The sequence below is a fragment of the Thalassophryne amazonica genome, chromosome 16 (assembly GCF_902500255.1).
Source record: "Thalassophryne amazonica chromosome 16, fThaAma1.1, whole genome shotgun sequence".
NCBI classification, from domain to species: Eukaryota; Metazoa; Chordata; class Actinopteri; order Batrachoidiformes; family Batrachoididae; genus Thalassophryne; species Thalassophryne amazonica.
In genome coordinates this window covers 44451484-44468619 of record NC_047118.1, presented here as the reverse complement: position 1 = coordinate 44468619, position 17136 = coordinate 44451484, and the positions used below count along the sequence as shown (strand labels likewise).

The 17136-nt window shown below is 41.6% G+C and overlaps 1 protein-coding gene across 3 annotated transcripts in view; it reads left to right on the top strand.

Moving 5' to 3' along the window:
• xpnpep3 (X-prolyl aminopeptidase 3, mitochondrial) overlaps nucleotides 1–17136 on the top strand; it is a 61682-nt gene that overhangs the window by 12817 nt on the left and 31729 nt on the right. For 2 of the 3 annotated variants that reach the window (XR_004565590.1, XM_034190162.1), the window contains exons 2-4: nucleotides 3612–3734; nucleotides 5061–5248; nucleotides 13717–13936. Coding sequence is in view for 2 of the 3 variants with exons in the window: in XM_034190162.1 (XP_034046053.1) it covers nucleotides 3612–3734; nucleotides 5061–5248; nucleotides 13717–13936 (531 nt within the window). In the remaining variant the exon portion in view is untranslated. The remainder of the gene's footprint in view (nucleotides 1–3611; nucleotides 3735–5060; nucleotides 5249–13716; nucleotides 13937–17136) is intronic. The other variant, XM_034190163.1, reaches the window with a different exon arrangement.

Here is a 17136-nt window from a genome sequence, read left to right as displayed (position 1 = left end):
TCAGGTGTTCTATTTATATCTAAATAATTATTAAATTCTGTTTTAACAAGAGCGATGAATTCCTTATCGTTGAGAAGAGAGGCGTTCAGTCTCCATTGCTTGGATGTTGGGGTCAGTCCTATATCCCACTGAAGCACAACGGGGGCATGATCAGAAATTGTGATGGGCAGTATTGTGATATCTTCAATTCTGTATAATTCAGCTTTAGCGGTAAAAAAAATAGTCAATTCGTGAGTAAGATGCGTGTCTGTTTGAGTAAAAGGTAAAATTCCTCTCCTTTGGAAATTTAGACCGCCATGTGTCCACTAGTCCAGCTTCTACAGATAAGTTTTTTAACATTTTGCCCATTTTAGATATAGGGGTATGAGAAAAAGGTTGTTGATCTAAATTTGACATTACACAATTAAAATCCCCCCCCCCAAAATCAGAAGCCCAGAGCTATACTCCGCGATCATATTGAAAACTGATTTTACAAACCCGGGCACATCTTCATTGGGAGCATATACATTTACAAAATGATACTGCTATCCCATCGATTATCCCATTCACCAGTATAAATCTGCCCTCCTTATCTCTATGAACCAGAGTTTCAGTAAAGTTGATTTGCCTATGTATTAATATGGCTACCCCTCTCTTCCTACCAGAACAGTGTGAGGAGTAGTAAATTTTATCAGCCCAAGACTTTTTCAATTTTTCGTGTTCGTCATTTGACAAATGTGTTTCCTGTAGAAGTGCTACCTGACACCTTGATTGTTTGAGTTGCAATAATACTTTCTTTCTTTTAATTGGACTATGAAGACCCTTTATATTATAACTTATTACAGTAAGTGTACTCATGGCTATTACATATACTGCAAAATAGTAATGTGATGGAGGCAGAGATGACCAGTTAACATACAAAACCAATCATGTGAGTGAAGTAAATGCTGAAGACCAGAATAACAACTTAAGATGTGATAGTATTGCTGTACAGTATGTCCATGTTTGGCTAGATAGATATGCAGGTGTTCCGTTGTACGCTTAAGTATAATTAGATCCTCGGGGAACAGAAGGATCAGAACGCAAAAGAAACATTTAACATTGTGTGTTAATAACATTGTGCTGACTGGTGGGTTTAAGTCCCTAGCCACTATAATAAGCAGCAACAAAAACACGCCACAGATACTGGCTGTGTGTAAATAATACTACAGTGGAGAAAGTAAAAAAAATAACTGTGAGAATTCAGGCTCCTACATCCAATAATGTAAATACCTTGACACCATGTGAAACATACCAAAAATATTCATACAAAACGAGCAAGCAGTACTAACTTTAACATTATAATATTTATATGAGGATTAGTTAAATAAAACCATTTTAAACATTTTTCCTAAGACGGACCAATTAAGAACTTAGATAAATTCCCTGTTCATACTCACAATAAGTGGTGAAAAAACGCTTTTAGATAAAATAAAGACACGAATGACCCAATGTTGCATACCGCTGGTCCAAGTCGTCCCAGGTTAGTCTTTAAGGGTCCGTTTAAATTTCCAATCCGGCAGCTGAAACGGAGAGGATAGTCCCTTTAACATAGGCCATGGCTTTCACGGGGTCTTGAAACTCCTTACTGTCCTCTATATAAGTGATCCTGAGTCTTGCTGGGTAAAGTAGTCCATAGCGCACATCACTCCGTCCTCGTAGAACTTTCCGTACATCTGCGAAGGCGGCTCTTGCTTTGGCCACGCTGGTAGTGTAGTCTGGGAATATTGCAATCCTTTTCCCATTGTAAATCAGCAGAGCTTGGTCCCTGGCTCTTCTCAGAATATCCGCAGCGTCTCCATCATAATGCAGCTTAGCGATTATGACTCGGGGTCCATCTCCCACATTCTTGAATGCAGGCGCATGGTGTGAACGATTACTTTTACAGCCCTTTCCATCTGCAAGGCCTCCTTGATGATCTTGAGTTTGGCTGCTCTTCAACGCCGACTATATGGATATTTCCGCGTCTCATTCTCCCCTCCATATCCTCACATCTGTTACGTATTTTCACTAGTTCGCTCCGGAGTTCACTCATGGTAGTCTGCAATGTTGTTACCTCGTCAGACCATGCTGATAAACCACCTCTCACGTCCTCAATATCAGTTCCCATAGATGTGATTTCTGCTCGTGTTGCTGCGGCGTTGCTAGCGATTTCATCCCGTATAGCCTTAACGTCGGCCTTGAGAGTGTCGAAATCCTCAGAAAGTGCACTCCGTATTTCCTCTCTTATAATTTTGGAGATGTCACCTCGTATACAGGCCAAAACCTCAGCTTTTACTTCCTCGCTCATGTCCAAGTTTTTGTTTGCGGGTCTTTATCCTCTGTAGTGCGTTGCCTCGTTGTAGCTCTAGTGTTAGCTGCTAACTGTGCTGTGCTATCATCGTACCTGAATTTACGTAGTTTGTCCGCCATTTGAGAGAGACGTGCGATGATATGTGTCTCACTCGAACTACCGGCTACCAACAGTCCGGTTTAGGTCACGTTTAGTAACAAAAGGTCGTTTTTGATAAAGAATATGTGGAAGGATGCAGGAGCTCTGAAACACACGTCTTTACTCCATCTTGGCTCGCTAGCGCCCCCAATGAAGGCTGTTCTGATTCTGATTTAGTTGAAATAAAATTAATGTAGTTTTGAAAGTATCTTGTGATTACTTCATTTTAATGCAGAAATAACAAGAGCAATCCGAGATTTCTGATGTCCGCCAAGGGTTCACAAGGACTCAAAATAACAGATATGTGATTCACATTGTGACCCGGACTTAACCTGGATCCGGATTCCACAACACAATGCAATAATTGCATACTGATCCAGAATGGTCCGGCTGATCAAGATGTTGTAATGCCATATTTAATTCATAAGCTGAAACAAAATGGTGTCTACCTGATCTTGGTTTTACATTGTGATATCGTATACGTGAAGTAGTTTTGAGGTAACCCTTAAAAGCTTATGAAGTGAAATCCTGAGCCAGAATCTGGATCACATCCAAAATTCAGTGGAGTCTTTCATACCCTAATATCTATCTCTGCTGCAAATTTGGTGAGAATCCATGAAGTTTTTTTGTGTTTTTTTTTTTTTAAGTAATCCTTCAAAGCCTATATAAATTTGTCTGTTTGTCTAATTTACTTTGGTTTAATGTAGCTTAATTTTATTTTTTAAGAGAAATTGATTTAGGAAATATTGTAGGAAATGTTTTGCTTGCCTGTTGTATTTCAGGGGTTAATAATACAATATTTGATATCAATTGCAAACCACGTGGAACTTATAACAACAAGAGCAACTTTTTTTCTTTTTTTTTATGGAAAAACGTATTGTAAATGCAGTCTATTTGCCATTTATCTTGCCCCATGCAAAAGTCAACTGTACTGTGCAAAACTACCAAGGCAAGAATGCAAATGTCACAATATATTTGGTAGTTTTACAATGTATTAAATGTAATTAGTGATTTGTTCAATATATATAGAGAGAAGAACGTTTCTTTTTATACCAAAGAAATTGTTGGTTTATTGAGAAATGGTCACAAGTGGAAGTTGTTTGACTGTAGTTGTGAGAAGGCACAAAGTTTTACATTTTTATTTAATTTCATTTGGCTGTAGGATCTATATGGTACCTGTGCAGAAACATATCTGTGAAACCAGGAGTGTTGAAACCAAAGGCCATACCTCCACGGTACCTGGGACAGCCCAGTCCATTCACTCATCCACACCTCATCAAACATGGTATGTTTTTTTTGCAATGCAGAACTCTGTGTAAAAAGCTATAGTCATATAGGATAAGTGGATTTACCACAGGCTGGACTCATTCAGATTAGAGCGTTGGAACCTACTAAAACCCGTGTTACATGATTCACATATGACCCAGGTCTTTCCCAGGTCAATAAACTATTACTGCATTAGATTAGATTAGATAGAACTTTATTGATCCCTTGGGAAGACTCCATCAGGGAAATTATCACTGCTGTTTCTGCTGTTTGCATATTTATTCTATGGATTGTAAATACACGTGCTGTAACTTATTACAATGTGCATAAAGCAGTAAGTTAACAAGACGTATTATGCGTTAAAAGATTTTCAAATATTAGATTTTAAAGAATATGAATGCATATAGAGAAGGTACCTGCACAGTGTGTACTTCTGGTCCTATCACACAGCTATATTGCTATATTAGGGATAACAACAGTTTAGCAACTCTGATCTGTCGGTTGCAGTTAGGCATGTTTTGTGTTAAAACTAGTTTGCTACATTATTGTGCAGCATTTGACTGTAACAGCCATAGTTAGACAAAGGATACATTTCCCTTGATTTTGAACAGAAATGGAAAGGAGGAATGTTTGAATGTTTAAGTGACAGAACCCGGGCAGATCTCCCTGAACCACAGGAAAGAGTGCCGTATTATGTCGGCTTCATGTTACATCTGGTCGTGGTGTAACAAAGCTGTGATCCAGTCTAATTATGAGCGGAGCAAAAAGCTGAAAGTTTATATTTGTGCCACCTTTGTGAGTGCACATTTAGACCCCCCCCCCCCCCCAATAGGTTACACAATAAGGAATGTGAAAGAACAAAATAAGGAAAAATAAGTAATAATAATCAAAATTTATGAAACGTACCGATTGTTCTGAAACAAAGAACAACTCGGACACTCTTTTATTTTAAATCCATAACATAAAATATGTGGGCCTAAAACTGAAAGTTTTTTAAGATGTTACTCAGCCTTAGTTGTATCCGCGACCAAACTAAAAAAAAACCTGGAAGTCCGTCCTCATGTACCTTCTCTATAAATCCTGAATAATCCATAAAATATTTCCTGTAGTGCATCACACTTTCTGTGAAAATAACATAATTTTGCAGCTGTCAGATGTTACAGTACAGAGGCTCTGCTACACAAGTCCACTGGTTGCTCTTTGTCAATTACAGATCACACCCTTTGTGATTATATTACACTTGCAGTTAACAGAGTTAAATTCATTATCTTCTGTTAATTATCATTGTAATTGTGATGGCTACTGTTTGCCATGAAATGTGACACATCTGATCACTGTTCTTCAGGTGAGGTGACTCCGGGGTTGAGCCAGACAGAATATGAGCTACGCAGACACAGACTGGCATCACTTATTGAGGCCCAGATGGAGCAGCTTGGGTCATCTGTCTCCTCTTGTACTCACGTTGTCATTGTTTTGTCCCATCCAATCCGCTACATGACCAATGACATCCCTTATATTTTCCACCAGAACCAGGTGCTTTTTTGATTTGAAGTTCCTCTTCAGTTTAATTCTCTTGATAAACTGAATTTTTGCCTTTGTTATGCAGTTTCTATTGTAAAAGGTAGTGGCTTTAAAAACGGATCTATGGTGCGGCTCAGGTGGCAGAGGGGTGAGTGATTGGGAAGTCACAGTCAAATGACTGAGGCAAAGACCATGGTAATGGTTAAATCCAGTCAAAATGGCATTTATTAAGTTGGAAGTCCTGACGAAGAAGTAAGTCCTATACAGGTCCTGAGGCTATTTGAGCTGCTGCTTATCCCCAGACGTAGCATGATGTAGATTAGTCACTATGACTGCGCATGGATTGGACACCAGTTCATCACAGGTTACTTACCCAATCACCCACCTGCAACCAGTCCAGCTCTTATCCCACAAAGCCACTTGCTCTCTATATATGTGTATATACAGTGCATCTGGAAAGTATTCACAGCACTTCACTTTTTCCACATTTTATGTTTTTGTTATTCCAAAATGGATGAAATTAATTTTTTCCTAAACATTCTACATAAAATACCCCATAATGACAGTGTGAAAAAAGTTTTTTAGATTTTTGCAAATTTACAAAAGAAAAAAAAAGAAGATGAGCAGCAGACTGTATAAACTCAGACTTTCTGATCAGTAGTGCCGGATTCTTGGTTGGTGTACCTTTCCTGGGGTCAGGTTCGTGACGGACTCTTCCACGATCCATGACCTATGATCCAGACCATTCCATGAGGACTAAGTCTGATTGCTTCTTTGTGACCTTGACCGCGTCTTCCTGCTGCTCCAATGTGCCTAAGATGTCGGAGCTTCCCACGGCGAAACTCGAGGTAACCTGGCCAACTCTCTAATTCCCATATTAGAGCGAACTGTCTTTCCTGGTGTTCCAGACGCTTTCCTGAGTGGCTTCCATGTTACCCTGGTTCCTGGTCCCTGGATCCCTGCACAGCAAGTCACCTTGGAACTCCTCAGCTCTCAGCTCAGAGCGTGGCTCTGCTTCACGCCAGTGAAGTTCCTTCTTGTCTCAGTGGGTTCCCGTTCTCACTCGTTCCTGTCTGTGACTGTGCTAAGATAAAAGAACTATTCCAAGAACTCTTCCTAAGAACCGCATGAACTCTGATATTGAATTGTCAAGAGCCCAGCTGTCTAAGTCCTGCTTAATTGGAACTGCATCACAAACACACAGCCCTTCACCTCTGACCTCTGGAGACAATTAATGAACTGTGAACACTTTCTGAACAGTAAACCTTGTTTCTGAAGAGGAGAACATTATCCCCTGAACTGTGAACAATCCTATTTTAAGCCTTCGTGAACTGTGACTGTTTAAGGACTCACCATCTTTGTGTTCATTTCCCTTAGTTCCTGGTCTCGGAGTCATACGTTCCACATGGTCCTAGTCCCTGAACCTCTACTTTCAGTTCTCCTTCAAGACGGGCTCAGGATACTGCAGCTCCCTATTTTCACCGCCAGGAGGCGGGCCACTCTCCATTCTGCAGGCACCCTCAGTGCAGCATCTTTATTTTGTCCTTACAATAAATATCTTTTCTTTTGTAAACCACTCCGTGTCTTGCTCCCTAACGTTTGGGCCCATTGCCTGAATTGGTCCGGTTCCATTCAGACCTCTAATCATAACACACTTGGGGTAAATTCATTTAATTGAACATGATTTGGAAAGGCACAGACCTGTCTACATATAAGGTACACAAACCAAGCATGACGTCAAAAGAATTGTTTGTAGACCTCAGAGATAGGATTCAAGGCACATTGTCTCAAGAGGAAGGGTACAAAAATATTTCTGCTGATTGAAGATCCCAGTGAGCCCAGTGGCTTCTATCATCTGTAAATGGAAGAAGATGGGATCCACTGTGACTATTCCTAGAGCTGGCTGCCCATCTAAACTGAGTGATCACGGGAAAAGGGCCTTAGGGAGGTGACCAAGAACCCGATGGTCACTCTGTTAGAGCTCCAGCATTCCTCTGTGGAGAGAGAAGAACCTTCCAGAAGGACAACCAGCTCTGCAGCAATCCACCAGTCAGGCCTGTATGGTAGCATGGCCAGACTGAAGCCACTCCTTAGTAAAATGCACATGGCAGCTCACCTGGATCTTGCCAAAAGGCACCTGAAGGACTCTCAGACCATGAGAACCAAAATTCTCTGATCTGATGAGACAAAGATTGAACTCTTTGGTGTAGATGCCAGGCATCATATTTGGAGGAAACCAGGTACCATCCCTACAGTGAAGCATGGTGGTGGTAGCATCATGTTTTCTGGCAGAAACTGGGCGACTAGTCATGACTGAGGGAAAGATGAATGCAGGAATGTACAGAGGCATCCTGGATGAAAACCTGCTGCATGGCGCTCTTGACCTCAGACTGGGGAGAAGGTTCATCTTTTAGCAGGACAATGACCTGAAGCACACAGCCAACATATCAAAGGAGTGGCTTCAGGACAACTCTGTGAATGTCCTTGAGTGGCCCAGCCAGAGCCCAGACCTGAATCCAATTGACCATCTCTGGCGAGATCTGAAAATGGCTCTGCACCAATGCTCCCCATCCAGTCTGATGGCGCTTGAGAGGTGCTCCAAAGAGCAATGGACGAAACTGGCCAGAGATAGGTGCACCAAGCTTGTGGGATCATATTCAAGAAGACTTGAGGCTTGAGGCTGCCAAAGATGTATCAACAAAGTATTGAGCAAAGTGTGTGAATACTTATGTGCACGCGATTTCTTTCTTTATTTTTAATAAATTTGCGAAAAATTCTAAACATTTTTTAATGTTGTCTTTATGGGGTGTTGTGAGTAGAACTTTGAGGGATAAAATGAATTTCATCCATTTTGGAATAAGGTTGTAACATAAAATTGGGAAAAAGTGAAGCGCTGTGAATACTTTCACCGTGAGTATGTGTGTGTGTGTCTATAAACATACACAGTAAAACTCACTTAAACTGTAATCATGTAAACCGGATATCTGCACTCACCGGACAGAAGCAAAAGTCCCATTGTTTTGTATGGTTTTCCATGTAATAAATACCATATATACTGGATTTTGTATAACGGACATTTGCTCACATCAGACAAAATGTCCTGTCCGATCACAATGCATTTCAATTAAAACCCCCTCACATATCCCAGACAGATAGTCTGGGATTGCCCAGTAACAGAGGTACGAAATGAAGGAAAATGGATGCTGTATTTCCTTGATTAAAAGTCCGGGTGTTTATTTTTTTCAAACCATGTTCAGACCCCGCACGTAAATGAGGCAGGCCTTTATTAACAAAATGCTGCTTGCTGCCTGCACTGTAAAATGGTGTTCAGTTTCACACGTATCCCTGGCTGTGGCAAACCAAAGACAGCCGCTTTAGATCAGAGCCCTCTGCTTGGCTGCGACCCCACGCAGCTGCTAAACGATGGAGACTGCAAAGGGCTGTGATTTGTCACTTCCAGTTTCACTCCTTCCTGTCCTGCCATATTTTAAAAGTTTTTGCAGTGCACACGCTGATTGCATTTCGATCAAATATGTTTAGCAGAAATTCTGCAAATATGACCAACTTTACAACTCAGAAAAAGACACTCAAATGAACCGCAGTTCATGGAGGGAAATTGCACGTACCATATCGTTGGTTTGGCTTGAGACCAGAAGATCCTCTGTTCAAATCCCCGCCTGACTGGAAAATCACTAAGGGCTCTGGGGCAAGGTCTTTAATCCCCTATTGCTCCCGGTGTGTAGTGAGTGCCATGTATGGCAGCATCCTGACATCGGGGTGAATGTGAGGCATAATTGTAAAGCGCTTTGAGCGTCTGATGCAGATGGAAAAGCGCTATATAAATGCAGTCCATTTACTATATGTATTATAGTGAGATATTTCATGGTAGAATAACAGATTTACGGTAACGGTTGTATATAACATATTTACTGTCTGCTGTTTAGATTTTAGTTTTATTGTGTGATTTCTTTTTTCCTTCTCTTCAGTTCTCATTTAAAATTCAAAAGGTGGCGTTCAGATCCACAAATTATTGTGTTACTGTACTTTTATCAATCTTCTAAAAAATAAATAAATAAAAGGTTTTCCAGTATAACACACCATAAATATAAAATAATGGTTGGCACGGTGAAATAATGATTAGCAGTGCAGTGGCCAAGTCACCATTCCTATTCTCCATGTAATGTGGTGTTGCATTACGGAAGGGCCTCTGGGGTAATTTGTGCCAATTCACCATGCAGATCCATATCTTATCTGTTGTGGTGACCCGAGGTGAAAAAGGGAGAAGCTGGAAGAACTTGCACACTGGAATGGTGATTAATCCTCTTGCCTCACATTCCACTTTATTATTCCTGTAGGGAAATGTTTCTTTGGCAAAAAGGTGCTACAGCAGTTGCAGAGCAATGCAAATTAACAGGGACAAAAACACAAAAATCAGATTAAAAGTATAGATGAAATCAGAGATAAAATAATTCAAATGGAGATATAAAACCTGCCCTGAAACAGCCTAATAACTGATAAAAATTTGGTACTGTCACCCACGAATTCCCCTATAAAAACACTAAAAATGATGACATTAAAATCCAGTGTGCTTAAGTGCAGAAAAATCCTAGAAGGCAAAATGACAGCGTGAGAGATCCTGTTGAGTGACATCTTTTTCCTTATTGAGTTGTGTGATGGACATTGGAGTGAATGGGCCTCATGTATCAACGTTGCGCACTTGTGGCGTAAATTTACAGTGTAAATTTGAAGTACACCAAAGTTGCCGTGACATGTATCAAGCAGTGCACACCTGCCCAGTTCCAGCGTACGCCTGACGTGACCTTGATAAATGCGGCAGGTGAAAACAAGCGTAATTATAATAAACATGCCCATAAATATTCAGACTCCGCTTCAGACACACCCTCATTTTACGACATGGAAGCCAGGAAGACGGCAAAGAAAAAGAACTCCACCAATCACGACGCGTGCCAATAGAGCGTCAAAAGCGGCCGTCGTATCAATTGTTTTGTAGTATAATCAAAAAAGTGTTACAGTGGTCCCTCGTTTATCGCGGGAGTTACGTTCTAAAAAATAGCCTGCAATAAGCGAAGTCCACGAAGTAGGCAGCGTTATTTTTTCCAATTATTATAGACGTTTCAAAGCAGTAAAACCACTTTATACACTTCCTCAATCAGGCATGAACATTTTCTCACTTTTCTCTCGTGTGTAAACACTCTCAAAGTTCAAACCGCAGTAGAAAAATAAGACCAAACTGTTTTCAGGCCCAAACATTTGTTTGAGAAATAAAAATAGAACGTTTTCTTATAAATAATTATGATGGCTTTTAGAACTAACGAATTTAATTTTAACGATCAACGTACGAGGTTGGACACATAAGAAATTATTAATAGTGACTGACCAGTATTTCACAGATCGCGCCTCTGCGTCCTGACGCTGCGCCTTTTTCCACTCACACCTCGCTGCAGGTGTCTGTTTCCGAGTGACAAACACAGTTATGAGTAGTTGTTGGCGCTCTTTTTTCTTCTGGGCGAGAAGATTCTTATAAACAGACACGCAGACCACAATGCACTGTAAAAAAAGGCATGCAAAATTGGACTAAAAACTCCGCGAAACGACGAGGCTGCAAAAGGTGAACCGCGTTATAGCGAGGGACCACTGTATTCGCTTTTCACATCAATAATTCTTGACGTGTGGATATTTGCTCGCTCAATTAATAAGACACGCCTAATTTTTCGGATTTCTTTATTCTTAAAATGTATTTATTTATTTATTTATTTATTTTATTGTGACAAACGAATGGAGACGACACAACCTGATTGCAGCACGGGCTAAGGGAATGACAACACTACAGTTGTAATTATCAATTTCATTGTCTAAAACGATCACACCACATAAAGTTAAGCTCAGCGCTGCTCTGGCTCCAGGCTCGAAGTCTGGAAAAAAAGGCGAGCAGCGCTTTCTTTGCGGTCAGCGCTGTGGCCACGGATCGTGCTCGAGACCAACAATTGATTATTATGTAGTATAATCAAGAAAATGTTATTTATGTAACATATGCATTGATTTGTATAATGGCACTGTTTATCATGTTGATCATTTACATTTTTATGTGGATTCCAGCGCTGGTTCATTTTGGTGTATAATTTACGCCACCTCTCGACCTGGTGTATATTTTCAGCGCAGCGGACACCAACGACCACATTGATAAATGCCAAGTAGCGCAGCCGTTTTGGCGTACACCCCATATACGCTCAAATATCGCCGTACGCACGTTGATACATGAGGCCCAATGAGAGCTTCAGACGATTAGTTATTATACCTGCTCACTCTGAAATGTCTTCCAGAAGGGATCAAGTCATACTCAGAGAAAAGAATGTGTGGGTCCATTGGTCCAGGTCCTTTTTGTGTTCACATGGCACACCAGTTTCCTCTCACTATCAAAATACGCTCATTAGACGTGTGAATGAATGTGAAACTTGAGTAAGTGTGGAATGTATGTGGAGCCTGCTATAAAATAGACTCTATCATTTGCATCTCGGTGTATACTGTGGCTAGTCAAGATACCCTGGATAAACGTATTCAGTTATTATTATAAATTAGATCCAACACCCCCCCTTTGGTTGCTTCCATTCATTCAGGGCTGCCACAGTGGATCATCTATTGCTAATACCACAGTCAGATTTTTGTGATCTGCATGTTGATACTTTTGATGCTGGATGCCCTTCCTGCAACTCCAGACCTACAAGGAGAAAAGAACCAAATGGCGTTGATTCTGTGAATGGTACCTGCTCGACTTGACTCAACCCTACCCACTTTTTTTGGTTTGTCACTGGCCAAACCGTGTATCAGGTACCTGGTTTTTGTTATCGCTTCCATCATGGTCCTAAGTTAGCTAAGATGATATGAGAATTTTTTTGAGAAAACACTGCAGGTTATGGATTAGTCAGAGAGAACAACCACCATCACTGCAGCGTCAGTGAATGAAAGATGCCCTGAACAAACTGCCCATTTTTATTATATCCCCCATTCAACAATTATGGCATTATGGGGCATTATGTTTTCACCCCATCCATCTATCTGGGTTTTCATCAATAAACATTTTGTTTCTACACAATAACTAAAGAACACCTTGTCTGATTGAAATGATTACTTGGTGGTAAATTGGGGGAGGATACAGGAAGATTCTTTTCAAAAATAGAGAATGTCCATCATGCAGTGTGGCCCTTACTGATGCCATCTTGCTTTTCATATCTGTACAATAATTATTTCTTGGTGATGTATTGGGGGAGGCTGAAGGAGGGTTTCTTTCAAAAATGGCAGTTGTCCGTTATCCAATATACCAGTGCCATCTTGATTTATGTTTCTGTGCAGTAAGCAAAGAACATCATTTGTTGGTACTGTATTGGCGAGCCGCAAAGATGCGTCCTTTTAAAAAAAATGGGGGTCAATATCTCACGTCAATTTTAAAACAGCAGTCTTTTCTATACAGTAGACCATATACCATCTTTAAAGCATCATTCTTTCATGATTGAAATAATTTCCAACTTCAATAACCTTTTTTATGGACTGCATTTATATAGCACTTTTCCATGTGAATCAGAAGTTCAAAGCATTTTACAATGATGTCTCGCATTCACACACTGATGGCGAGTGGAGTATATGCCACGCTTTGTGTTGCTCTTGTAGAAATAGTATTACTCATGTAGTGCTGTCTGTACTGCGCTAATACAAAAGCTGAACTACTGTGTTTTGTGCTCATCATTTGTGTGTCATGTTAAAGATGATATTATGTCAGTTTGATGCAGCATGACTATGTGTTAGGGATAATACAGATCCACCTTTGAGCTGCTGTGGCGAACCCAAGTGAAAACAAGGGAGCAGTCGAAGGGACTTACAAGTTGAAGAGGAAGCACCTAGTGCCAAACACAAGTAGAGTCAAATTGAGCTAGTACCTTCCAGTGGAAAAGCATCCAAACATGGGAAGAACATGCAAATACATTGGTGGACTTGAACCCAGGATGTTCTTGCTGTGAGGCAAATGAATCAACCCTCTGAAATCACTGGTACAAAAAACATAATTACTCAGACTAGAGTGAGTTCAAACAAGTGTTTCAAATGTACTACTTTATGGTCTGTCACAAACCTCCGTTATGCAGAGGGTACGCAAAGCACATGTCTACTTAATATGCTTGATGTCACTTATGCCATGGAGGATGAAGGAAGAGCAGGTAGTCTGGTGAAGCAAACGGCAAATAACCTGTACTGTGACAACCATGCAGTTCGCTGTATGATGTGAGATAACAAGGCTTTAAGAGGCGACAAGGTTAAAACACCCACACAACTGAAGCAAATATGAAGATTCAAGCGGAACAACAGATGCTTTCACCACCACAAATTTGTAATATTATGTCGGACTTTGTTTATTCTGCAACAATATATGTTTTATTTTATGTTGATAATTATAAATGTATGTTGTTTCCTAGGATTTCCTCTACCTCAGTGGCATCCTAGAACCTGACAGTGCCTTGGTACTTTATGGGAAGGGCCGACCAGATCAGACCATCTTGTTTGTGCCTCGCAGAGATCCAGGGAGAGAGCTCTGGGATGGACCCAGGTCCGGGAAGGATGGTGCTGCTGCTCTGACTGGCATCGAGAGAGTTCACAGCACAGAAGAACTGGGTGTTGTGCTCAAGAGCCTCAAAGGTAGGTGGATTGAAGTTTGAGTCCCTTACAGCGGGGGTTATTACCCTTTTCTATTTTAAGGCCCACCTCTTTTCATACTTATGACAAGGCAGGGCCCATTAAAAAAAGATCCCAAATTTTTTTGGCTTGTCTGTTCTATTCTAATACCAGCCAATTGCCAGCCCCAGGGCGGATTTGATTCAGAGACTCAAACACTTATTGAGTGTTGTTAGAAGGAAAGGTGATGTAACACAGTGATAAACATACCACTGTCCCAGCTTTTTTGAAACGTGTTGCAGGTATCCATTTCAAAATCAGCAAATATTTGCACAAAAACAATAAAGTTTATCACTTGGAACATTAAATTATTTTGTCTTTGTGGTGTATGTACCTGAATATAGGTTGAAGAGGATTTGCAAATCACTGTATTCTGTTTTTATTTACATTTTTCACAACATCCCAACTTCATTGGAATTGGGGTTGTGCTGCTGCTGCTGCTACTACTACTACTACTACTACTACTACTACTACTACTAAAGTGCTCAGTAGCCTATGTCATTCCTTGTGCCAAGTGTGTCTCAATTCTGAGGTGCCATTTGGACATACACAGACACCCACGTAAGTATTTGATACAATAGAAAAGCAGACCTTAATATTTGGTACAGAAACCTTTGTTTACAATTACAGAGGTCAGATGTTTCCTGTAGTTCTTGACCAAGTTTGCACACACTGCAGCAAGTATTTTGGTCCACTCCTCCATACAGATCTTCTCCAGAGCTTTCAGGTTTTGAGTTTCAGCTCCCTCCAAAGATTTGAGAAAACCAAGACAGAGCTTTTTGTCTTTTCTGCATTCTGCCTCAAGCAGGTGCTTTTATTTTTACACACCTACAAACAGAGACAGTGATGCAGCCGATCTACTCTGTGTAAGCCTGATCCCATCAGATCTCAGAAGCTAAGCAGTGCGGAACCTGGTTAGTACTTGGATGGGAGACCTCTTTGGAACACCAGCGGCTGTGTGTGTTTCTCCAGGTAACACTGGATTTGCGTCAGGAAGGGCATCCGGCGTAAAACCTGTGCCAAATATCAATGCAGATCTGGTTGTATCCGCTGTGGCGACCCCAAACAAAACGGGAGCAGCCGAATGGACAACCAAACAAACAGAGACAGTGATAGAAGACAACAAATGCACTACAGTTCTCACTCATGGTGACAGCAACATGACACTTAGCTAGACTGACTAAACCAATTGAACTACAAAAACACAATAATTCAATAACACCATCAATACTGTTAAACTAACATGAAACACAATGTTGTTGTTGTCCATTCGGCCGCTCCTGTTTTTGTTCGGGGTCGCCACAGTGGATACAGCCAGATCTGCACTGGTATTTGGCACAAGTTTTACACCGGATGCCCTTCCTGACACAACTCCAGTGTTACATGGTGAAACACATACACATGAACCACAATAACAACACTTAAAATCCCAACACCCCGAATTCCCATGGTACATTGCAGTACAATGTTCATTGCTGTTAGCTAATATCGCTAAGTTCTTAAAAAATATTAGTCCTATTAACTTTCTGTTTTCACATTGTTCACCCTTAATGCAAAATACATAAGCATACCAAATGGCAAATGTCAGCTCTCCCCAGGTTCTATGTGATCGAAGCAAAACACACGCACGAACGCATGCATACACGCACACAGAGGCCACTTGGCTATTATAATATCGATATTGACAATACTAAAGATGAGCTCCAAATGGGAAAAAATATTTGCTCCTACTGGAGGGCACTATGCAGGCTACTAGTGGGCTATGGCCCAGCGGTTGAGAAGCACTGCCTTACAGTAAATGTGCATGCTTTTTGTTCCACATAATGAGTCAGTGAGCTTTGTGGGATCTTCATCTGCATCTTCTCCCTTAAAATGGTCAAACATGTGACTAATTCTCCAAAAGTGGTCAAGTGTTTGCCTTGTTGTTGCCTAGTAGATTGAAGGTGAAAGCTACTTTTTGGGACAAACTCAGGCTTGTAGGTTTGCATTTCATGAAGAAAATGCAATGAAAGAATACGAGAAAGGTCAGGTCTGGGAGCATGTGCTGGACCGTCACAGCATCTACCATACTATGGAACCATCTTGCGTTGTAGATGGCATCCACTCAGGCAGACAACCAGTCCATCCCCACCTCTAGAAAGTCACCATCTGTCTGGTGCAGCCAGGTGAAAGGTGCACGTCTCATTGTCCTTCTCCTTACTGAGCTGCCTGCATGCTGAATTATGCCCAGAAAAAGGCGATAAATGGCCCAAAATATCATAACTGACATTTGCTCACAGTGCAAGTGATACTGCTTATCTGAGTCTCCCTGTGCAGCGCTTCCAGACGTGAACAGAAGACAAACATGGATAAAACGAATGTCTACCGGGCATCCACTGTCAAGCTACAAACAAATACGGTTGAGTGAGCCTTCAACCACTGGGGAAGCTCTTCGTCTGATCTCCGCTCAATGTTATGAGCATGCATAAAACTTTCCAACGGACTTGGTGGACATCAAGTGACCTCAGCTGAGAAGGAACACATGTAACGGATGAGAAAAGGATTTGTACAGGACTAAAACAGACACCAAAACTTTGTGTCCATTACTCATATGTTTCCTCAATCTGTCACAGGGTGACTTAGACTTTAGGTCACCAAGTCTCTGACTAGACCATAAAACAGGAAGCACCAAGACCCTAAAGATTTGGACCTTGGAGGTGGAGATGACATCCGGCTTTTATGGAGTGATGAAATGATGGGTGACAGCTGTCATGAGTTGATGTGTGACAGCTGTCACTCCCGGTTGTGTCTGTGGCGGCAGCGCCCTCTCGTGCCTGAAGCCCGCACTTCAGGCAGGGCGCCCTCTGGTGGTGGGCCAGCAGTACCTCCTCTTCTGGCGGCCCACACAACAGGACCCCCCCCTCAACGGGCGCCTCCTGGCACCCGACCAGGCTTGTCCAGGTGACGTCGGTAGAAGTCAGCCAGGAGGTCCGGGTCCAGGATGAAGCTCCTCTTCACCCAGGAGCGTTCTTCAGGTCCATACCCCTCCCAGTCCACCAGATACTGAAACCCCCGGCCCTTCAGACGGACGTCCAGGAGCCTGCGAACCGTCCATGCAGGCTCCCCATCGATGATCCGGGCAGGAGGCGGCGCCGGTCCGGGAGCACAGAGGGGTGAGGTGTGGT